The sequence below is a fragment of the Cygnus olor genome, chromosome 3, assembly GCF_009769625.2.
Source record: "Cygnus olor isolate bCygOlo1 chromosome 3, bCygOlo1.pri.v2, whole genome shotgun sequence".
Taxonomy (NCBI): domain Eukaryota; kingdom Metazoa; phylum Chordata; class Aves; order Anseriformes; family Anatidae; genus Cygnus; species Cygnus olor.
Window position 1 is genome coordinate 84,510,752 of NC_049171.1, and position 24,570 is coordinate 84,535,321.

Genomic DNA, 24,570 nt, shown 5'->3' on the forward strand with positions numbered 1-24,570 from the left:
GCCAGCAAGGCACCATTTTCTCCCAGCCACAGAGCTGGGACGTGGGAAGCTCTGGGCTGCTCCCAAAGAGTTGGCTGCAGCACAATGCGGAAGGCCTTGGGACACCTTTTCTCTGGACTGTGAGAAATGCAATATGCTCTACAGCTGGCTTTGGCACCTTGCTCTATTCCCTACACATAAGGAGAGGTGTTAGCTGATGGCACTGCATCAAGCAGGAGGAATAAATCCCTTCCTCTGCCCTCCTTGGCTCCTCACCACGCTGTGCTCTGAACCAAGACAGCTGCCTGGCTTAAGGACACCCTGATGGGTCTCAGTCAGAGCAAGGAAGACCGGGTGAAAGCCAGTCTGGGTTTGGGCCAGTTTTGAGCGAGTCTGCACGTCAGCAGAGGTCTAGCCCTATGTTTTTTCTGCAGCTCTGCAAACACCAGCCAGGAGCTTGCTGGCAAGCTGGCCTTTTTCTGACACACAGGACAAGTTCCTTACTCCCACCACCCCATTAGCCATCATTTCTTCTGACCTAGTAGCAGATTTCAGGGGGCTGTTCCATAGCAGAGAAGATGTTGGTCTCCTGATAAGCTTCTCCACCACCTTGGAGGGACACATCTTGCCAAGGTTTTAGATTTGAATAGTGAAACAAGCAGTTTTGTGGCCTGGGTGTATCACAGTTGCATTACATGAACTGCAAGAAGAGCCTCATGACGCTGATGAAGTGAACTTGGATAATGTCCGTTTAAGGGATTTTTATTCATCTTCCCATCTGCCAGTCATAAAGCAAGGAGGCATCCTTGTCTGGTGGCTGGCAGGTGGCCCTATCCCAGGCCTACAATCAGCATTCCTCTGGTCTTTCTGGTTTGAAGGGGCTTTCTATTGGCCTATTGCACCTCTGCCAGTGCTTTCATGTTGTATTGCAGGTTGACATCAGTAAAATAAACAAAAAATAAATAAATAATAAGCCCATGAATCATCACAGACCTATTTGCAGAAAATACAAAATCAGATTTCTGTCTGTTTTTTCACAAGTTATGTAACAGTCACCACAGAAATACTTGGTAAGGGAAAATAATTCTTTGTATGCCCACATTATATTGACCTTTAAAATACCATTACAACTGGTGCCTTCAGCCACAGACGTTCAGAAATTAACATTCCCAGATTCTAATGATTATCTTCAGCCAGCATTCCTGCTAGCATGATGGGGACCATCACTCCCCAGTAACTGTACTTTGATCACAGTCCTACGTAGGGGATAAGCTGGGTACAAGAAACTGTGAATGGAGAGTGAATTAGAGTGAATAGAAAACCACAGACATTGCCAGTACATGGCTGAAGAATTTTTCCCCACAGCTGAAAGTGACTTGGAAAAGGAGACTCACTAATAGCAAGGGCTCAGAGAGCCACGTGGGAGAAAATGGATTGCCAAGGAGAAACAGAAAGGAACCCGCAGTGGTCCATGACTTCTGCCTTTCACACAGCCATTGCACAGAGCCCACTACGCCCGCTCCCAGAGCGCCGGCTGCCTCCCGGCACTGAGGCTGCTGCTGTAGGCCTGGAGGCCGGTGGTTCCCCGTGGCAGTGCCCAAAGACCGCAGCGTCCTTCGCATCCCTCACCACAGACTCCTGCCATGTGGCAGGGGCAGCAGTGAGTGACACAGTATTTTGCACTCATGACCTGGGTGTCCCCACCTGGGCGCGGGAAAGCATGAAGGATTGGGCCAGACCTCGGCCTATTCCACCATGGGATGCTCAGCACCGCACCTGGCCCCTCCTACAGAGGGAAGGCAACACTAAAATGGCTTCGTTACAAACAGCGTCTTTAAATGTAAAGAGTCAAGCACAGAGAGGAGCAGAGCAAAGGCCCTGGGGGAGGGGAAGAGTGGCATTCTGATAATTTTCTCATCAGACACCTTTCTCTGTTACCGTCTCCTGACTCCTGCTCTGAAAGTCAAGTGGAATTGTCAAGAGGAATCACCTGTGATTTAAAGAGCAGTTTTCCTCCAAAGAGCTGTGTAAAATTGCCACCTTCCTATTTGGAGCCTCTGGGGACAGGGAATCAGAGCTGCTGAATTGAAGGGGCGGAGGCAGAAAACGTTGCTCTCTTCTACATTCTCACCAGCCCTTGGCTGAAATGCAGCTGGGGATCAGGCTCCTTAGCTCCAGTGAAGGAGACCACCAAGTGCCACCTGCCCAAGCCCAGGAGATGAAGGGAGACTTTAAGCAAAGAGGCTACGTGGTAATCCCCTTCCTCCTGTCCTTGGGGGCAGGCAGAAGAGGAGATTGTGCTCTTTTCTCGTGTAGGTTTCTTTGGAGTTAAAAAGGACTCAGGCAGGTTGCTTCGGCCCCACCTTCTTGCTGTGAGCCCCATCAGAATTGGGTTAACAAGGAGCTGGAGCATCTGAGACTACTGAAAAGCTTGTGTGTATGTGCGTTCCTGCGCGCGGCGTGTCTGTAGCTATATAGAGATATATTTAAAAGAAGGTTAATTGGTCTCCTGGGAACTATAAAGAACTTGTTAGGTTCCTCTGTGTGAGCAGTGACTGTATGAAGCCTAATTACTGAGCCTGAGTTATTCTTTTTTGGGGGGGAAGGAATCTCTAAGGTCCTTATTAAAACCTACAAAAAGGTCTAAAGAATGATGGAATTAGAATTGATTTGTCTGTGTTGATCACAAGCGCACAGCAAATAAAAACGTTGAACTCACCCCATGAAATACTAATGGGGGTCATATAGGCATGGTTTACACATCACTATTATGGGGATAAACAGAAATCCCCTTGTGCTGAATGACAGGACTAAGGAATAGAAGGCCACAGATTTTCAGGTAACCTGCATTCATTATTCTTAGGGCAAGAAAAATACACTCAGCTGTTTTTTGTAGGGACCATTTTACGAAACATTCATCTCAAATGTATTTCAGCCTGATTAACTTTGTAAAATCAGAAATGAAAAGGCGAATGGGAAAGAGAAAATAGCCATTATAAAGCAGAAATAACAAAGAAGAGGACCTTTAACTTGGTAACCAGCTTTTGGCTGCCCTTCCAAAACGCAAGCCTGGCCAAATATTTTTTCCCTATATCAGTAGTTTTTTTAGCTGTCATGTAGTTCAGAGAGGGGGCCTCTCTGCAGCACACCGTTGCGTGGTGCTGCTGCTCATATTGACACCATTTTCCGTGGGCGAAGCCACCAACCCCCAGGCTGTGGACGCCAGCCTTTGCTCCGGGGCTCTTTGCAGTTGTGGCATCATGCAGCCATGAACACATTGGTGTGTTTATCCTGGTGCATTTATCCATGGGCCTCATTTCCTCAGCTGTGACATAATTCTTTGCCTTCTTTGGAAAGCTTCTGGGGGTATTTTGGGAACTACATCTTTTTCTGCAAATAGCTCTCCTGCTGTCCTACAAATAATGCGCTACGGGAAGGCATGTAGATTTTTAAAGCCCTTTTAGGTAGGGAAGTAGCGAGGCAGACATTTGGAGAGTGACATAGCCAGTTCCTTTTTATTTTTTGTTTGTTTTATCAAAAAAAAAAAAAGGAGTGAGCAGAAATTTCCCAAGGATCAACAACAACAAAGCCCAACTACGCAACTGCACACATCAGTCTCAGCATGACCCTAGGTGATTTGCCCAAGGCCACACAGTTTCCACTGCAGCGAAGAAGCCAAGCTAGAACTCCACATCCATAGCAGTAAGACCATCCTTCTCCTTGTTTATGGGAAATTTAATGCAGAATCAGGAAAAAAAAATCTTTATTGGCACAAACCTCTGTGAAAAACAACTCTGTTCACTACGAGTCTTGCAGTGGCCAGGGACTATTTGTAATACACTCTGCAGGGAAATAACCTCTGCATTTCATAAATATGCTATGTTAAAAAACAAAACAAAACAAACAAAATGTAAGAAAAACTAGCTTAAAAATATACAGCAGGGAACAGGGTTACAGCTACAAGCACAGAAATGCTGAGTAGTGGGAGACTTTTGCTGGCACAAACCTGCACACAATAGACTGCAGACACAGGGTGATCGACTTGAGAAGGTCACAGCTCACTGCATTTTTCTCACTAGCGTCTTTCCTTTCTACCACCTCTGCTATGAATTGCAAGCTCTGTTTGCTAAGGACCCAGAAATTTTTCAACTCTAACATAATTAGTACACCTTGAGGGTTATGGGGTTATGGATACAAAGAGTTGCACCATGCTTAAAAAAAAAAAAAAAAAAAAAAGGTTAAGGATCTGTTTTTATTTTATTATATTTGTGAAAGAAGGCTTTGTTCTATTGCTTTCAATTATTCTCAGCAAACCTGTTCAATTTCCTATTTTTTTTTCTCTGTTGGTACTGCTTTTCTTCCAAACACATACTCCAATGTAGTGCAATTCCTCAAAGTGCAATCTAACATAGACTCATAGACTAACTTAAGGGAAAGTGACAAAAAAAAAAAAAAAAAGTAACTCAAAATGTATTTCTGAGCCTTGAGGTGAACCCAAATTGTCATTACTTTCCAAAAGGTACTGGAAAAAATCTCTGACCCGGTCTGCTGAAAACAAGTAGCAAGCCTGCCAGTATCATTGATAAGGTTGTGGTCTGCCTCTTTCTGAGTTTAGACTTTAGCACCTTTATCTTGGCAAGCTGATAGCATCCAAAAACAAAAACCAAACCAAACCAAAACAAACAACAACAACAAAAACAAACCCCACAAACCAACCAACCAAAAAATTTGACAGATATTATTCTAGAGGGCCAAAACATCTGTGCATATATACTTCCAAGTACTTTGAGTTCAAGCTAAAAATGTAAGACTACCTTGAAATGAAATGAGTGTTTAGCCAATGTGCCTTCCTCCCTGGTGCTCTTGCTTCCTATTGCACTTTCAAAATCTTTCTGCAGTCACAGACCAGCCTGCTCTGCAGAAAATAGGCTGGAGTGGGAACACAGAAAAAATCTGCCAGCAACAATCGTCCCTGCAGCACAGCAGCCCTGGTGGTGGTGTTGGGAGATGCAAGTCTCCAAGGGAAACCACGCTATAAATGACTGACACCAACCAGACAACTTGACTGGTCCTTTGACCAAGCTGAAAGAAATGCAAGTTTTGTGTCAACAGAAATGAATGTAAAGCATGAATTATGTCCCTGTACTAGGAAATCTCTGCAGAAGAGCCCAGAGAAGCAGGCCAGGCAAGGCAGGCAACGTGGCGGTGCTCTCAGGACCTGATCTTAGTGTAGGTGGCTCCTTTAGCTTGCTGTAATGTCACCTTTCTCATCCAAAGCCAGGTACCTCTGACTCTCCCCTAGCACCTGTCTTTCCCTGTTGTTGTGCTTGCACAGTTGTGGTGTCCTTGAACCAGAAGGCAGTGCTGCCGTTCATACATACAGCTGTATGTATGCATGAGAGCTGGTGGGCATCTCCCATCATGTGCTGCATAAACTGATGCATGATCTCATCTCACACTCTGAAGTCCTTTCCATTTGCAAATCTTCATATATGATATGTAATCATAAGATAAAACAAGTATCATCTTTATGCAAAACCACATAATGACAAATACAGATGTGTCCCTTAAAACCAGAAAATAGCTCTTGAAGACTGAGTATCTCTCACATTTTCTGATTGTCCATCAATGATGCTATTGCTTTGTCAGAAATCCCAATAAATGCAAAGGTCTGACCTTTTCCCCAGATAATTTCCTTTTCTTAACAGCAAGAAGACCCAACCAAGCAGTGAATTTCTGCGGGGGATTATTGCACTTCTTGGGTGGCTGATACAGTGTGGCCTCTGGCCTCAAGCCATGCCTCGTACTCCAGAAAGGCACTGCATTTCATAGGTTATTGCTTGTATATTACTGCCCGGCAAGTGAACGCTCCATACGTGGAACAAATTCAAACGCCTTGAAAGGAGATATCTTCCTCGCGTTGGCACTCATGTGCTGGGGCTGTAATTATGCCCAGAGTGTTCATTTTCTTTTTAAATGTGCTCCCATCTCATAATAATTAATGGTGTCAAGTTACCGGTGTGAAAAAAGCCTGACTTTACAACAACTATGGATTAATGAAATAACAGTCATGGCTGGAGTAGCAGCAATAAATTGTTAGAGAGGAGCGACACACCTGAAGCGATACTTTCAGAGGCCTTAAATTATTTAGGTTTCGACATTCCTCATAAATATTTGGCTGTTGTTAACATTTGTTTCTGGTGTTAAAAGTGGAAGTCAGCAGCTCTGCAGTAACAACCCTCTTGCTAAGGAGTGTGGGGAAATGGAGCACATGCTTTCCAAGAAAGGCTTCTCTTCCCCAAGGACAATCTCCTAGCTCAACACATCTCTGAAGGTCTTAGAGCCCCACCACACAGCCATGTCCTAACACCCTACCTGCTTGGTGGGAGGGAGAGGAGGGAGGTATGGAAAAGAGGGAGGAAGGAACATGGTTGGCCTGGCAATCATGAAATTGAATTTGCTAGAAAAACTGTTAACCACTGTGTTGCACTGCTCACATGCCAGAGCCCCAGGCTCCAGCCTGTTGCCTGCCTTGAGTGGGGAGGAGGTGACTGTACCTGGCTGCAGTGACCCAGCTGAGCATTTCCCTGGCTGGGAAGAAACTCCTAGGTAGTGTTGAGCTACAGGATTAAGTAGCCCAGAGCTCTATGCTCTGGAGTCCAAAATACTCTTTGGGGAACTGGAAGCATTAAGTCCAAACAATGAAGGCTCAGAAATGTCTAGAAACCACAGCACCATCTTCCTGAGTACATGCTCAGCGCACTTTGCTGTGCGAAAGCAAAGCTGATGCCTCACTTCTGTTTTGGTTCCTTACTGAGGGGTAGGTGCTGGAGGCCCAGAGGTACCTCTGGGTGCTAGCAGAAGGTTGACTTCAGCCCTAAAGTGATTTAAGGGGGCTTCCACAGCCTAGTTGCCCTATAAACCAGGTTATTCTAATTATTTCATGAATGCTTTCTTAAATTGAGACACCTAGTGGCAAGTATAATTTCACCTCTAAAAATCGAAGAGGTAGCTTAAACATGCTCCTGTTGACAGCATTCCTGTATCTCTTTTGGCTTTTTAGTAACTGGGTAGTTTCTCCAATTTTACTTTCATAAAAAGGAAACAAACAAACAAAAAAAAGCTGGAATTCTTTTATCCGGACAGATTATCAGCAGGCCTGTCACTGAACTTCTAACCCATACTACTTTTTGCACTGCCTGATACCCAACTTCTGATTTTGAGGAAGCTTCACAAAAAATTGCACCCACAGACAAAGGTTTGAGCTCATAGGTCCAAATCTCTTTTTAACGCTGTTATGGAGTGAGAACTTGTTGAAGCTGTCAAAAATGGTGAGACAGCAGGGTAAACAATTTCTGCATAGATACATATTTGATTAAATTTTTTTGTTCAGGTCCATTTTAATATCCAATATTATAACATATGAAATGCAAGAAAAAGAGGAACAACCCAAAAGTTAAAATGCAAGGGAAGAAAAATCTCATTTAGAACGCTGGAAGTCTTTTATTTAATGTCAAATAGTATGGATCAGGCTTTTGGAAAACACACCTAATGGTAATTCAAAGGGAAAAATATGCTCTCTCTACATAGAATATTTCTGAGACTAGATCTTCAATTGCTGGCATAAACTGGCACAAAAATTGTCTGCTGATGCCAATGGAATTATATTGTAACAATTAAGACTGTATGCATTTCCCAGCATTTATTATCAGTTAAATTAGGTGTTGTAAATTGATAATCACGTATTATCATCTAAATTAGGTGTTTGGTAGGAAAAAAAAATCCAAAGGGTGTTCTGATAAACAGACATAAAACAGGTGGTAAGGTGAGACTTTGTGATCATTCCAGAGATAACGGACAGATACAGAAATCAATACATAAAGCACATGGGAGAAGCTGGGTCAAGTATCATTGAGTCAGAATTCAATTCTCAATTCTTCCTACATTCAGTGGTATTTGGATTGGAGATTCTGGTTATTAAATAGAAATGAATAGAATTGTTCCTCGCTATATGTTTAAGTTTGTATTTTTATCACCAGCACGTATTAAGATCAAATACTAAGACTTACCCCACTACCATTTTGCCTTGCAGAAATTAGAAACTTTCTGAAAATATTATATTCACATATTCTTCCAACCATTAACTCAATTCAGAGATCATACAGCAAAACTAACAAATTTTGTAATAAAAGTAGGGCCTGATGAAAAAAACACCAAAATCATTGAGAAGCTCCTAATGTAATAAAAAAAATATTCCTGTCTCCTTGAATATTTTGTTTTCCAGACTGGAGAATTTCTTCAGTGTATTCTCATGATGGCCTCACACTGCTCCTTTAAGTCCATCAAGGTTTGCATCAGGCTGTGATCTGTCCCATGGGTCACCTTCATAATTTTATAGGCCTGGAGAAGAGAGCAGAAAGGGACACATTAGTCATTGTGCAGGACATTTGAAAGGGTTGGTAGCTGCAGTAGGGCATGGATTTCAGTGCCAACTCTCAAGTTGGGGGCTTTAATGCATGGCATAGTAAAAATCAGAGTGAAGTATCCCAAAGCATGTAACAATTTGTCTCTGACAAAGGAGGAGGTACTGACACATTATTCTTAGATGTTAAAACATTAAAGTCCCCTAATGTGTTGCACAGAGGGATGTTTGGCATAATAGAGGGAGATGCTTTTGCACTGAGGCATGAAGGCAATTTTAAGATTGATCAACTACGACACCCAAGGTTTCAATACATTATTTAAAAGATGACTGTGATATTTATGCTGTTAATAGCCTCAAAGTCCTTGAAATATAAATGGATTAATGCTTAACAAATAGAACTAAGTGCTCTGACTATATAGGAGAAACTATACATAGCATCAAACAAATATGTAAATTAATAGCTTCACTCAAAAAAGGCATGTGTTAGGAATGGTTCTTGCTGCATTTCCCATAGATTATTTTCTCTCTGTGTTGGTCATCTTACATTGCTAGGCCAATTTATGCTTGCTTATATTGCCTGTTGTATTGCTGATTCCCTGCCACAGATATGTCTGACATACTCCTCGCCCAGCTCATGTTTCAATCACCATTTCTCATACGACATTTTGGCTTCTTCGTTCTATTAAATTCTTCATGGAAGAAGGGAAGTACCAGATGGAAACAGACTCAGCACTTCTAAGGAAGAACAAGAGAGCTCCAAGTGCACCAACAGAAGAAAAGATATCAGAGATTTTTTCTTCAACCCAAACTGAGGAATCATCAAAAACTAAATGCAGCCTGTGCTTGAATAAGTTCCTGGTCCAGTTGGCTGATAAAATTCAGCTATATCAGCTTTAGATTGCAGAAAAATGATCTTTTTGGAAATGTGTCAAGGAAGGGACCTCATTAAATTAGAAGATAAAAATAAATATAAAGATCTTTGCTAGAACAAATGAAATTCTACTTCCAACTTCTAGAAACAGGCAAGCATATGGAAATGCTGGCATAATTTATTTTTGCTTCCAATTAGCTAACTTTTTAGAATAAGAGGAAGGAAGCAAAAGACTGAAAGAACAAGTTGAAATAGCAGTCAAAACAAATCAGAGTAAGCAAGGAACTCTACAAAGAGTCAGACATGTTCTGAGCTACCACAGTGCCCTCCTACTACTAAATGGTAAAAATACTCAGTTACACAGAACAATGGAAATTCTTTCGTTTCACTAGAAATGCCTAGAAATGTGAAATAAAATCAGAAATCCTCATTTTTGCATATTTCTATTTTAGGAGAAATACAAATCTGTTTACGTTTTTGCAAAATGTTGCAAGTAAGTCATAATTATATTCCCTGAAAATACTCACTAAGCTGTTCTTAGTCTTCTGTTTTCCTAATCTAACATGAGGGAAAATGTTGTGAAGAACAGATCATGAAAGTATTTCAACATAGTTGAGCATGAAGTGTTAAGCTGTACAAGAGCTTTTTAATATAATAGTTGAAGAAGTAGCGTACAAGGCAAGAATAAGAGCCAGTCCTTACTTGGCAGAGATAGTGGAGTGGAGAAAGATGAACATGGGCACGGTGTAGGAATCCCTGGATGGTGCAGAGCGGAATAGCTGCAGGTGGGATCCCAGGCATGTTGCTGTGCAGCACGGAGCAGTTGTGCTCAGGCTAAGCATGGTCAGGATGACTCCAGGGCAAAAGGGTGAGGGGGATTGGCCATAGATACGACACATTTGGCATGTAGTGTTGACATGATCTGGCCAAGAAAGCTGATGGATTTATTGGGAAAGACCTGTGTTAACAAGCTGTGTATTTGGGCTGGATCATAGTCCCAGGGCAGCTGACCCTGATCTTCAGCCCACCTACAGGACACAGGTCAGGCAAGTAGTGATGGCCATCAACACCCTGATGTTACAGACGTCCACGAGGATATATCTCTGATAAAAGGCAAAATTCCTTAATATCATACTAACTTTGAGATACCATTACTGTGGCTGACTTCTCTCTCACCTGCAACATTTCTTTTCCATTTCATTTCTGTCCTCAGTACGGCAGATAAATGCACCCAATCTTATCCTTTTGTCTCCTTCAGGGAGAAAATCATTCTCAAGCAATGTTCTGTCTTACACACTGCACTACAGTCAAAACCCAGGCTGTATTGAAGGTAGAATAGCAATGACTTCCCTAATTCTCAGGTTACACTGACATGAAGTTACATATCTATTTTTGTAAAGATCAGATAAAACTGGGGATAATTTCACCTCCAAAGCAAGGATTTTTTAACCGATGATGTATAAAAATATGGAGGAATATGCCAACTCTCCGCCCCCCCCCGTTCTTTTAAATCTTACAGCTAACCAGCCGAGCCAAGGCGGATCAGAGTCTTGTGATGTGTGTGGTCCTCCTCTCAGACAAAGAAGAAATCTAATTATGAAACACTACAGTGATCGCAAGACAGCAGCTCAGGCCACAGTGTCACCAACCGCACGCTGTATCCCTGAAGAATATGAAACCCATTAGATCAGAGGTACGGCAGTTACTCCATGAATGCAAATGAAACACAGCACAGCCCTTGGCGTCCCTCTTGCCTCGGTCCCCACCAGCCATCACTCAAGCAAGCCCATGGGCACAGGCTGCCACCACCACCACTGGGACTTCCTTCAAGGGGGCAAGGGTCAGAAATCAGGTCCAAGTCTTCCCTCCACACCTTGCCTGTCCAGGTTATGGGCAACCAAAGAGGGGAGGTCCGCAGTGCTGTGAAGGTAACGATGACCCTACCAAATATTTATGCTACTGAGTGTGCACAGGGACAAACCACGGACATTTGCCAGGGGATTCCATGAGCGCCAGAGATGCGGACCCGTCCTGGACTCCTGCGCAAGTGCTGCTTCCAGGTCGAGAAGCTTTACCCATCCCCAGACAGCCTGTGGCAACTGTCGTTACTGCCACTTTTACAGTCATCCCAGCCTCTTTAAATTAGGTTTGTCAGACAGGGCTCAGCTCCCGTGTTTTGCTGACAAAGGTTTTCCTGATCTATAATTCCATTGTTCTCCCAGCATTACATTTTTTCATATATATATGTATATAAATTTAAAAATAATAGGTTGGCTGTACAATAAACCAAAGGTTACCTTTAGGTTTACTCCAGAAGTAGATTAGTGCCTCTCTGTAATACTTCTAGTTCCAAGACCCTGGCAAATTAGATTCTGCAGGGGATAATACACTTTCAAAAGGTGATTTCATTTTAATGGGTAACACAAAGCCCCTCACATTATTAAGCCTTCTTTCGGGGTGCAGGTGAGAGAGCTAAAACCAAAGGGTGATAAGAGTAGGGTGGCTGTAGTTGTGATTCACTTTCAGGTGACACAGGGCGCAGCAATAAGGGCTGGGCTGCACGGCCGTGTGAGAAGATCTATGGGTCCGAACGCACCTGCAACGGCTGCTGCAGAGCCCTGTCAATCCACAGCAGCTCCGAGGCTGTGCTTGATTAGACAGGATTTATATGAGTGAGGTGAATTTCACTCAGATCTCAATTCCTCTGCACCGTCCCCATCCTTCTCCTTAATGCCACGCTGAAATTAGTCTGATGAGAGCTCCAACAGGGTGCTATCATGTCAGAGTGTATTAAGAAGAGTAATGAAGCAGAGAAGGCAATCGAGTTTCTGCTCTAAGCATGTGGCATGCTCTGTTGACACATCTAATCACAAAGGGCCAAACTGTGTTCTGATATAACTCCAGGACATTATCTGAGTTATATTAGGAATCACATCCTTTACTCGCAACAAACTGGGAATTACATGGCTCTAATTTGCTCCTGTGTAGACAGCAATGAAGGAGTCAGCTTCAGATCCTGTTTGAAGAAGCGCTGCATCCCATGCATACAAGTTGCATGGGGAAGTAGGATGACAAGAAGCTTTTCTGTCTGCTTAACTGTGCTCGCAGAGAGTGGGAGGTGAGTCTCTCCCTGTCCTACAAATATGGGTGAAAAGGTGGAGACTGAATGGGGAGTAGACAAAGCTGCAATGGGATTAGTTTGTAAATGGTTCTGCATCCCAGCTGCAAAGCAATTACTGTGTCCTTTTGGACCACTAATGTCTTGGAGACCATGGTTAGAGATGGACAGAGGTATGGCATAGAACAGTAAACAGCATGTTCTCCTTTTAAGGGACAGAGGAGATAAATCTAGAAAAAAGTGGTTTCTGTGTTAGGTATTGGTCTGCATTCAAAGAATAATACAGTAACAATCTGGCCTGCAATGGGCTACTGCACTAAACACAACTATCACACTATCACAACTTCTACCCTCACCGATGAGCAGCATTCAGATGGCTGTAGGGGAATTAACTCCAGTTTCATTTAATGCAGCATCATATTAGAAATGCAATTAGAAGCACGCCTGTTGATGTATTGCAGCAATATCAATGAAAACAGAAACTCCTCTGACTGGGGCTCACTCCATTTGCTAAAAAGGAAGGCCCAAATGTTTGGAAATCGTAAATATTACAGGGGAAATGGCAGAGCAGATTACCTGGCACATGACTGATATATGGCTTACCTCTGAATAATGAATGAGAAATAGAATTGATTACACTCCCATCAACTTCTTAATGATCAGAATTGGCCCCAATTTAAGTTAAATATCAAGTGAAGATTTAAGTTACTAAGATTTGGTAAGAAAGGCGCTGTATCAAATACTGATTTATTATTTAAAGAGGTGAAAATGATCAGTTATTCACCTTGCATATGTAATCAGATGTTAAAACCTAACAGATAGGGTGGTTCAGAAAAGCAAGTACGAAACAGCAAATTATCTGTTGCATTGTGACTGCTGTTTAAAGGGGATCTAGACAGGAGTAAACACACTTCTTCCCCATCCCCAGCACAGACTCCCGTCCCCTTCTATGCCAAGCAGCTGCCCCTCTTTGCAACGCAACTAGCTCTTCATACAATACGGACATTAAACAAAGGGGACAAAACAGCCAACTTCTGCACTGGAGAGGACTGTGCAGGAACATTCAACACCCCTGATTAATTAGTTCTAAGATAATATACTGTGTAAATGGAGAAGCAGAGAATCCTATCAATGCCTACCAGAAATTGCAGGCCCATGTAATTACAGCTATTTTGTTCTCAACTCTATGAATGGGGCATAAGCCATCAATTTCTGGCATCTGATTTCAGACATTCAAGTAGAGAGAGGAAAGCAACAAGTGCCGAGAACTTTCCCAAGCTTGTGCTAGAAGCTCTTTAGTCCCTCTGTCCTGCAATTTCCCCATTTGGAAAATGCAGATGACAGGATTTCTCCAGTGGAATGTCTTGAGGATAAATGCACTGCTAACATGTGAAATACCCTGGCCTGAAGACAACCAAGCTGTGCAAGGCCTGAAGTGACAGTACTGTGACAAGTTCCTTGCAGAGGGCAAACTGCAGCTGGCTTTCTGCAGCACTGAGCAAAGGCGGTGAGGAGACTGCATCAGGCACTAGAGGTGGGCAGGGAGACAAGTGGGGAACCTCACAGAGTTTGTGGTGTCTTCAGGCCAGCTTCAACAAAGGACAATCGACAATACACATGAATGAGCCTGAGACCTCTGAGGGGCACTTGAGGCAGCATATCTTCCGGGGGAGAAAAATACCCCAACAGTGGCTTAGGATTTGAGATGTGAAGCAAGTGAGAGCCTATGTCCTGAAGACATTGCTCATGGAAGGGGATTCTTCAGTATATTTAAGATTGTAGTCCCAGGCCAGATAGTAAAAGCAATATAACAGCAGGACAAATAAGAGCCTGGAGTAGGAGGAAATGAATATAAAAATCATTAAACCTGAACAATAAGTTCAGGTACAACAGGGACAGCTTAAAACTGAAAAGTAACCAGCAAAGCACCAGCTGCAAAAACAGACTGAATGGAAAGATGGTGAGTGACACAGAAACAGGGGGGATCAAGAAGCATGCCTGTTGATTGTATAGCTCACAATAAAATACAAGCATGAAAAGGCAAAGTTCTTCCATCCAAAATCACAGATACCTAAGGAGATACTATAAGGAGGGTAGAAACCGCAGCTCTGCACCTGTTTTTGTACTTTTAGTGCTCCCAGAATCCCTGTGCTATGGTAATAAGGAGAGTAGAAGGCACTGAGATAGTTTTATCTCTTCAGATCTAACAGCAATTTTTCATTCAGGCACTTCTGGGCTATCAAACTGTAATTAGCATTGACTGATACTGAAGGAAGGCAGTGCCTGAAACTCTGCGCAACAGTGACCCATCATCACATTCAGCTGCAGGCTGGGGAAACAGCACCGACAACAGAAAAAAGTGGTGAGGAATATGCAAAGGCATAAGGTACAGTCAGAGGAGAAGGGGAGGAAATACATGGCTGGTTTGGGGCTAGCGAGGGCTGTGGGAGGATGTAGCATTTCACAATACTGACCTGTTTCAAGGTCTCCAGTGCTTGAGGAAACATGTCTTGACTGTACTGCAGTTTGCCCACTCGCATCAGCTGGACAGCCCTCAGCGGATGGAAGCCAGGATAATACAGTCTGCAGAGAAAAAAAGAGGAAAATGTGTCACTGTGTCAGCTCTCACCTTCACAGGCACTGCCTCTGTGGAGAGCTATTAGGGTGGGACTGCAGAGTCATTGTGAATGTTAATAAGGTACTCAGAGAAAATTAGCTGCACTATTGAGAAGCATGAAATACTGAGGGGAATTAGCAAATTATTACTCTCCATCTCAAAGGAATGCCTTTAACATTATCCTGTTAGAAAGTGACGGGAGTGGGATTATTCATTTGCTACTGTTGGATAACACAATAGAATTTACTGTACTTAGTGTTGCAAACAGAGGTCATTCACAATCCCAGGTCCCTGAAGAGCTATAATTTTAAAAGGAAGCTTCAGTAGGAAACTACCTCCTGGATCCTCCAGGATGAAGGAGAGGGGCAGCACAGAAAGCAGGTACATACATTAAGGCCACCATTTCTGAAGGTTTGCTAGCTGTTCTCTGTTGCAGAAAAGAACTGGTAATGCATGCTCAAGGAAACATCTCAGACTGGGCTCGTGCATCTAGACAAGGTATCTGCTAGTGTGAGGAGAAACTCCTCACTCCATTTCACAGAAGCAGAAGTTTTCCATCAATCTTACTGGAGTTACTTCAGAAACACATATATAAAGATATAACTGTGCTCTCTTCCCCCCTGCCCCTCCCCCCCCCCCCCGGAAGTAGATGGAGGGTGACGTCATCATTAATTTCCTTCAAGATGCTCATGAAATGTCATAAATCTCAAATGAATATGTGTAAACGTCATGGAAAATATTTTCACACCCAACCTCCCCTTTTTCTGCTGATCTCCCAGTTTCAGTGAAGACATACAGAAACACATGTGAAGCATGCCTGGTTTGCTTGCCTCTCAGGACCTTTATCCATCAAGGTCTCTCACGAAGCAACAGAAACCAACTCCTTAATGTGAAGAATCCATCCTGAATTGCCACAAGCACCACCTGTTCATACTACAAAAACTACAAGACGTGCACAGTGGCGTTCTCAAACCTGTTGTGGGTTGCAATCCAAAAAGGCTGAGAGCCAGTAGACTAGAGAGAAGAAAAATGATAGTCCTTGTCTCAGTCCAAACTGACCACTTAGGAACTTTAAAGATCCAGTTAAACAAACACTGGAAAAATATCAGTAGATTTTTTTTTCTGATTATTATATCAATTAACATGGTGCTATCTGCTAGTAATTAAGCAAGGAGGAAATACAACTAAGAGATTTTGTTGTGAATTAGTGAATAGTCATATAAATTGCAGAGATAGCAAGGCACAAATGGGAGTAGTGATGACAGGCACAACTTTGTAAAATTTGCAAAACAGCAATGCCCATATGGTTGCAAACTTCTGCCTTCACCTGTGACTGCTGCAATGGATGGAGTAAGAAGGTCGTTCCCTCTCTTTCTGGGCTACTGGAATGCCAGGATGCCTGGGTCAATTATCACAGCCACAGGAGCAGGAGCCAAGGAGGCAGACTTCTGCATGAGAGAACTTTTTGTAGTACTCACTAGATTGTCTGTGCTGTGCCCTGACAGTTCTGATTCTCCTCTCTATTCCTTCATGGCCTTCACATCTTCATTGCAAACCTCCACTTTTCAGCCTTTCAACCATCTTTTTAATGTTTCTCCTTTCCCTCTCCCTACTGAATAACCAGCCCTGTCTGAAATACCAATGCCAACTGGGTGCTGCCTTGCCTGCAGCCGCCACAGGGGTGGCAGCTCACAAGGACAAATTCAGGCTGTGCTTTGGTCTGGCGACGTGGGGCTGGCTAAACTTCACACAGGTCCATCAGAATGCAGAATCTGCCTCTGCATGCAAACAGGTCTCTTTCTATAGCGCATACGTTCACTTGCAGTCAATAAAGACTTAGCATTGTTTGGTATATGCAATGCCAGAGCAAACAGGAGGCAATTTAACAATGTCAGGGACTCAACCCAGACTACCATCCATAAACCAAAGCAAGTGAAAATTTAAGATGAGGACACAGAAGGAGTAAGTGTGAAACAAAGAGCCCTGAGTTCATAAATATTTACAAAGCTGTTTTACTGTGCTGATTTATGTTCTGATCTTATGCATGTATATAGTTACATTTGCAAGCCTTAAAATTGACATTTGAAACAACTATTTATTATCATATTCTGGAATAAATCTATTAAACACCTTTTTGTGAAAGCACATCCATTGAGTGAGTTTATAAGAGAAATCCAGGCAGCTTGCAGCTCTTCTGAGAGATGCGTAAGTGGGCAGAATGCTGCTGGCTTCTTCCAGGCATCCCTAGGATTCAGTATTATGAAAAGCTGGCATGGCAAAAAGAGCTAAGAAGCAGTGTCAGGTATTTGTGAGCCTATCTGTTATCCCCATGCATTGCTCTGAACAAAACAAATGGATAATTTTAAGACTAAGGAAGACATTTACCAGCCAGGGAACTAGTACCTAAAGACTGTCAACAAGAGAATAACACAACTATAGCGAAATACATGCTGTAAAACACAGAGCAGCTCGGGAAGAATAGGATTTCAATCTGAAAAGGATTTTATGAGATTTACCAAGGCCTGAGGGACAGGAAAGGGAACAGTATCACACTAAAAGCTGAAATAAAGAAAGACAGTTCTGTGGAGTGATGTTTCCTGCTCCTTGGCACTGGTAAATGCCCATCAGTCCACTTGCAAGGAGAGATTAAACAGAATACAATAACTAACAAGTAAAATGCACTGTAAACAAGAAAACTAGAGGAGGCTGAAAAAGATCTTTACATTTTGTATCACAGCCTCCACAGCACAGCTTTGTTCCAGTCTATGACTCACATCATCCATGCCAGCCTGTTCCTCTGCCTGTCAACTGGTCCCACCCATGTGGCGTGATGTGCAGACAACACAGGAGTGCCTCCTGTTGCCTCCTGCAGTTTAAAGGGTATTAATCGGGACCGGTCCCTGGACAGTCCCCTATGGTACCCACTGTTACTGGCATCCAAAGAGGGAACAACATGTCAGCCATAGCCCTCTGACCCCCACATCTAACCAGATTTTTACCTGTCGAGCTGTCTACTCGTCTGAACTGTGACATCCTAACTTGGATGGTAACTCCCTGATCCTCTCCACCTTTCAAAGATGACAGCAAGCAAGCTGGCCAGCTCTCAACACCATTGCTAGAGGTCCAATGGGTTTGTGTACGGGTCACACTCTCTCAGGTAATCCTCCTGACTCAACCCTCTTTCTGGGTTGTGCCTGGAACACTGCACAGGTGAAGAGTGAGGCAAAGAAAGCACTGTCTAGTTCATTATTCAAAACCTCAAATGAAAGCTATTTCCCAGTCTCCAGGTAGCTTGCTTCAGTGTTTCACTGTTCCAGGAACCAGCAGTTCCTGCATTTCATTCACAAAATACAAGGATACCAATTTTCAGCAGTCAAATATATGGCCAATACTTGGTAAAGCAATAGTTGTTTCTAGTATACCATGAAACTGATAGCTCCTATTTGCAGTTCAGCCTCAAGGTTTGCCTTGATGACCCCCCCCCCCCCAGTTACTGTTCATATACTTTACAAAGAAAAAAATCCTTCTATAAATCTGTATCAGCTCTGAATCTCTTCAAGCAATCCTTTGTGTTCCTGTATATAGAACAATGTAAAAAAGAAAAACACCTTTGACTAATTTTAGCTAAATCCTTCTATTTTTTTAATACTGCAGTTCCTCTAATTACACTCAAATTATCTCTCATTACAGGGTAAACAGTCAGAACTTTTGTGTTCTGTTGTGAGCTAACAGCTACTATCAAAAAGGATACGCAAAATCACTTTATTTTCTGATGCCTCATGTTTTAAAATAGAGGATATGCAAAATCACTTTCTTTTCTGATGCCTCATGTTTTAAAATAAATAGATGCCTACCATTTCCTGTAAATCTGTCTGCAGGGTTAACATTTACACCTTAGTCTTCAGCCTGATGTAATTAGAAGCAGGCAGGATTTATAAAACCCAAAATAAGGTCTTAGAATGGAAATGTTACCAGGCTCTTTAATATGGTGACATGTAAAAAAGTGATGCTATACATGATTGTAAATTGGTTTGCAGTACCTTTTCATGCAAGTAAATATGACAGCATAAAAGACATAAAGCAGTTTTAGGAGCCACAGCAACAGAGAAGGAATTAAGAGCAGGCTTCTGGGCTTCAGGAAAGGGGTGAGCAGAATGCAAAGAGGACAGCATCAGCCTCCTGACAGAAATGTACTAGCTACAGCGGGTGGAAATGTTCACCACAAATACAGCGCAGCCTTGTTTTCTTTTTCTGATGTATTCTTGATTTCTGAACTACTCAGTATTTGAGTACCTTCATTAAAGCTGTTCACTAAACTGCAGCCTAGGGATTATTTTTACGCTGTCCAGCTATTTTTATTTTTTCATTACTTAGTGATGTAAGACTGGTCATCCATAATTCGCATGATATTTGATCCACTCCTTGACTGGGATGATCAAAGGGTTCCACATCTGGGACTTGTGAGAAACATTTTTTAGGACAAATTTAAGGACAAATGATTATTTATGCTAAAAAATATGAAACATTTGGTATCTATCAACTGCTCCAAGAATGAACCAGTTATTTTATGAATAGTCAAAGAAAGCGTATTCCTCGGGAGTATAAAACAGGTAAACTAACAGTGCTCATTTACAGCTATCTGTGCTCATTTAGGAGCTCACAGATCTTAATGCCAAAGGGACCGTGCTGCAGCTGTTCAGTCTGATCTCCTGCACAGAATTTCACCTGGCAATTCCTACACCAAAACCTGCAATTTGAAGCTGGAATAGTGCTTAGCAAGCAATGTTTTATTTATAGAAAATATCCTTAAAGAGCTTTGTAAATAAATTTAAAAAAAACACTAGCCATACACAAGAGTTTTGTCTGGGATGGAACAAGATTATAGGGTTATTTTTGGTGGAGGTGGGGAAATGTTATTGATACTGGAATAAATGACTTTGTTTTGCATGCTAAGCATTAGAAGTCTAGTTGAACTGCATAATTTCTAAGGGCAGTATATCTATTTTAACCTACATATAATCTTTACGGTTCCCTGTGAAAGCCTTCCAAAAGATCACTGGCCTGGCTCTCAATCACGTTTTTTGTTGTTGTTGTTGTTGTTTTTTCTTTTTTTCTTGCAATAAAAATGATTTTAAACAGTTATTCTTTCTGTCCTTTCTCTTCCTCTCTTTTTTTTTTTTTTTTTTTGTCTTTCAACTCCTTATTTATGGATGACCAGGTACATTTAAATCAGTTCAGGACCTTACAACTCCTCTTACACCTTCTGCAGCAGCCATGTCATTTTCAGAGCAGCAAACTAGATCCTTTACCTGTGGCAGAGCTGATATATCGTCCAGCTGCCCTGAAATGTTCATTGTCCATTTTATCTCCCCATCACAGTGCCTCACTGACATGATCAAAGCATCACTGAACAGTTTAATGCTGGCATCGTCCTTTTCTATTTTTTTTTACCCAGATTTGACCTTTTTCACTTGTGGGTGCAGCTTCTCAGCACTAGTATTGAGGACTTCCTGGAGGTAACTACTAGTGCACATCCCTGAAGCATTACAGAACAGCGTTGCCAGTGATGAGAAAACATTATTAGTAAAATTTTTATGCTGGAAATATGTTTCTGATTTAACCAAGTAACAACAGAAAGTCAGCCTTATTTTCTGAGCCAGCTGGGTCTGATATAGTAGAGATGTGTAGACCTAGCACCTCTGATCATACCTCACTTGGAAGTCTCTATACTCTTGACTATAATACATCCTGGCTGTACATTCGTGTATTCTAATTTGTATGTGCTCTTTATCTGTATTATTGCTGTATTGTCAAAATTCTTGTTATCCTTAGTATTGGAAGTTTCACCAAAGACCACAACATATTTAAGCACCTCGTTATACTAAGCACTAAAAAGCACAGCATGACAGTCCTTGGTCTGCACAGATGAGAAACTGAGGCACAGGCGAATGAAGTGATATGTCCAATTTTACAAGAGAAAAGTCCCTGGAAAAGCGAAGAATTTAACCTGGACATCAAGAACTGTGTAACTTCAGGCAAAAGGACTTTTTTTAGGTTCATGCAGAGCCTGGTTCTTATATCCGTGCTGTCTTGTCTGGCTAGCTGGCTCTGTCAATCCAAATAAAAGTAAATGCAGTTTTGTAGGCTTAAGAAGCATTTTGTATTTTTGAAATGGAATGTAGAGACAGCAGCATTAGAATTTTTTGTGCCAGAGTGATGATTCTTCTTCTTTTATCTATTTATTTTTATTCTGTCCTCACTCAAGAAATATCCCATTATTTCAGTGAAATAACTGCCTCTGGAAACAGTTTAGGATTTAGATCTGTGAAATCATGGTTCAAAACCTTTTTCATCACATCTGTGTCTCATACTGTTCTATTACTATTTGTTTCAGTAATTTAACTGATGTGATCAAATAAGCAATCACACTTCTTAATCGACTGAATTCACAAGAAATATTAGCTGTTCATCTCAGAAACATTTTCTCTCTGGCTACTGATCATTCTGCCATATTCCTTACAGTGATAATTTATGTCACATTAAGATGGATATCATTCCAGATGTTGGCGCTGCCAAGATTTGAATGATAATTTTAATAAAATGACAAAGTGGTATAAACCACAATTTTCATCTTGGCTCCAGATCTAACTAATCCATTTAAAAAGCTGGTGCTGTCTGTTTGAATGGTCCACTTCAAATGTTGTCTGCTTCTGGTATTAAGAGATGTTACAGTAACAAGCAGTGCTCAGTCGGGAATGGAAGAAGGAAAAAACTTTGTATAGATTGTCCCTGTGTCCTGGCCGATCTTCTCAGCATCTTGTAGTTCTTGTTAGCTTTATCATGTGGTTAACATCTTAACAGCTAGAGATGGTAGAGTGGAATATCACTGCAGATAGGAATATACTGTCACAGCCCTTGCATAACACGTAGAACAAGAGGTTAGGGTCAATGGTTTAGTTCAAAGGATTTATAAAAAGAATTAAAAAGTGAAATTGAGCATGTTTAAAGAATGCCAGGAAGTGTAGGAAAGACAGTAAAGGAAGAATGGGAAAGCTACTTAAAGAGAATGTGCATGGGAAGAGAAATAAAATATGGAAGGGAAACGTGTACTAGAGAAATATTAATTTGTGACAAAGACCTTGATGTTCACCTTCTTCTCCAAGCAATGAATCTACAGGTCACTGATGTTAAGAAAAATGACCCACCCTTGGTATCTTATATAGCTAGAACACAGCTACAAGACTCATTGCAGATACAAGCAATGCAAGTTTAGACTTCTGCTTTCTGTGAGGAGATCATGGATCTGCATGTTTGTATGCTGATCCTTTTCAGCCATAGAACGAGAGAGTGACAGGGAAAGAATGAAAAGCACTGCTGGATCCCCTATGCTCAAAACTGCTCTCATTGACTCCCTTCCCCTCCACTATGTTATGAATTCCCTCAGCACCAGAGCCACACACATCTAATTGCTACTAGTGTTAGTAAACTTCAGAGAGGTCATGAGAGCGTGTGCAAGTACAAACTCCACAAGGAAGGATGCAGCTGGTAGTATTGCCATCGTCAGTGCAAAATGTCTTTTCTCCACTCGTCAGAATCTCAGATCACCTCAGAAGTGTGCTGTAATACAGAAGACTGATAACTTGTGAGTTACATCACTGGTTTAAGCAATAGTGTCCTTTTTTCTTTTTCTATCATATCTCCAGATAATTCTGCAGGGAAACTATCAGGTACAGTGCAACAACTCTGTCTCTTTAGAGAAAGGATTACAAATGCCAATTTCAGACAGCATGGCTGCAATTTGGAGAGACATAGTCATTTTTCTCATGACAGCTGTGGGTCAGGAAAGAATCACAGCAGCATGTCCTTTGGCTGGATTTCTGTCACTTTCCACTTCTGAAGACCAGAGACTTTTTTTTTTAAACATAGATCACTGTTCTAGTAAGCTTTTTTTTTTTTTTTTTTTTTAATATATGTGTATAGTAAGGGGTCTGAAGTAAACTGTATTTTTTAGGAAAGAGATCTTGGAGTTATAATAAATATTTCTATGAAAACATTAGCTCTATGAACATACTGATAAAAAAAAAAAAAAGAAGAAACAAAACCAAAACAAATATTAGAATAGTAGAATATTTTTAGGAAAAGAAAACAGAAAAGTGCTGAAAAAATACACTATGCCCCCATCTTGAGCATTCTGCAATTCTGATCCTGTCATTTCAAAAAATTGAGTAGAAAGGTATAAACAGGGCTGATGAGGACAGTCAGATGCAGTGTAATGAAGGAGTAAATAGACTAGGACAAGTCTGCAACAGAAATGATTGTGGAAGGGCTCAATGGATCTACAAAATCAAAGGGAGTATAGAAAAGGCAAGCAAGGAATGATCAGTGCCTTTCATAAGACAAAGAAGATATCGAACAAAACCAACAGGTGACAAGTTCAGAACCAATAAATAGATGTTCTGCCTCTCACAGACACTAGTTAAACTGTTAACCCAGTACCTCAAAGTGCAGTTGATTTTGATTGAAAAGCAAACATTACTGAGTTCAGGTTCCTATTTTCTTCTTCCATGACTAAATCATTTGGCATGTTACAGTCATCCTGTGATCATCAAATCTTCTTCTGTTAGCTATTTCCAACCGATAAGTTTCTAGCTTAGGAAAGGTGGAAGATTATGAAAGGACTCATAGGAACCTTTGCCTCTTTTGGATATCTCCCCAAATCTGCCTATTTCTTAGGCAGTTCTTTATGCACTTTATTTTATTATTATTATTTTTGGTGTAAATTTCCATTTAGAATGATAGTAACTTTGTTATACTCCATTAGATAATTTAGTGAATTTAACTCTATATTATTGTCCTTCATTTAGATTATGTTGTATTATCACAAAATACAGTCTTGCATGATCCAGTTTTGTTAAACCTATGTTACTTTTTACAGCATTTTCCATTCATTTCATTTTTTCTGCCTTCAGAATTTGCCTTAAATCTTTGAGTTGATGGCCCTCTACTTCCCCCTTCCAAAGAACAGCAAGGGCATCATTATTCTTCAATTGCTTAGTGTCAGCTCTGACTTGAGAATGTTCTTTGGGAACCACTTTTACTTTGGAAGCGCGGTGTACCATGTCCATACCTATTACTAAAGCTAAGTGAATACAGAAAAGAATTTACTCTGCATCCATTTAGCAAGATGGCCCTTTTTGCTTTGTGACATCTTGTGCCATTGTTGTTCCCTTAGTAAGCATCATCTTGTTTGTAGTAACTACTGCAGTGGTGTTTACCAATATAGTTTCATGCTAATAGCAATACATGGGTTACGAAAAAAGGAAGGCCAGGTATCTCTTCTTGCCCTCCACCATCTTCAAATCAGCAAGATGCTGGTTCACTGCCATCCCAACTGCAGACATTTGATCCAGTTGTTTGTGTACATGCTTCTGATTTGGCTGGTTAGCTGTTGAACCTAGTGATACTAATTTCATCATCCTGCCAAATTCTGTATGGCTTATCCCCTCATTTTTGACCACTCAGATACCTCTCAGACTCACCTCTCTTATACGTTTGTGTGC

The 24,570-nt window shown here is 41.5% G+C and overlaps 1 protein-coding gene across 4 annotated transcripts in view; it reads right to left on the reverse strand.

The window, feature by feature from the left end:
• Positions 1–7,466: 7,466 nt before the first annotated feature.
• SMYD3 (SET and MYND domain containing 3) overlaps positions 7,467–24,570 on the reverse strand; it is a 384,781-nt gene continuing 367,677 nt past the window's right edge. For all 4 annotated transcript variants that reach the window (XM_040551207.1, XM_040551201.1, XM_040551209.1 and 1 more), the window contains 2 exons: positions 14,868–14,976; positions 7,467–8,379 (listed from right to left, as the gene is read on the reverse strand). In XM_040551207.1, coding sequence (XP_040407141.1) covers positions 8,278–8,379; positions 14,868–14,976 — 211 coding nt within the window. In that variant the 3' untranslated portion in view covers positions 7,467–8,277. The remainder of the gene's footprint in view (positions 8,380–14,867; positions 14,977–24,570) is intronic.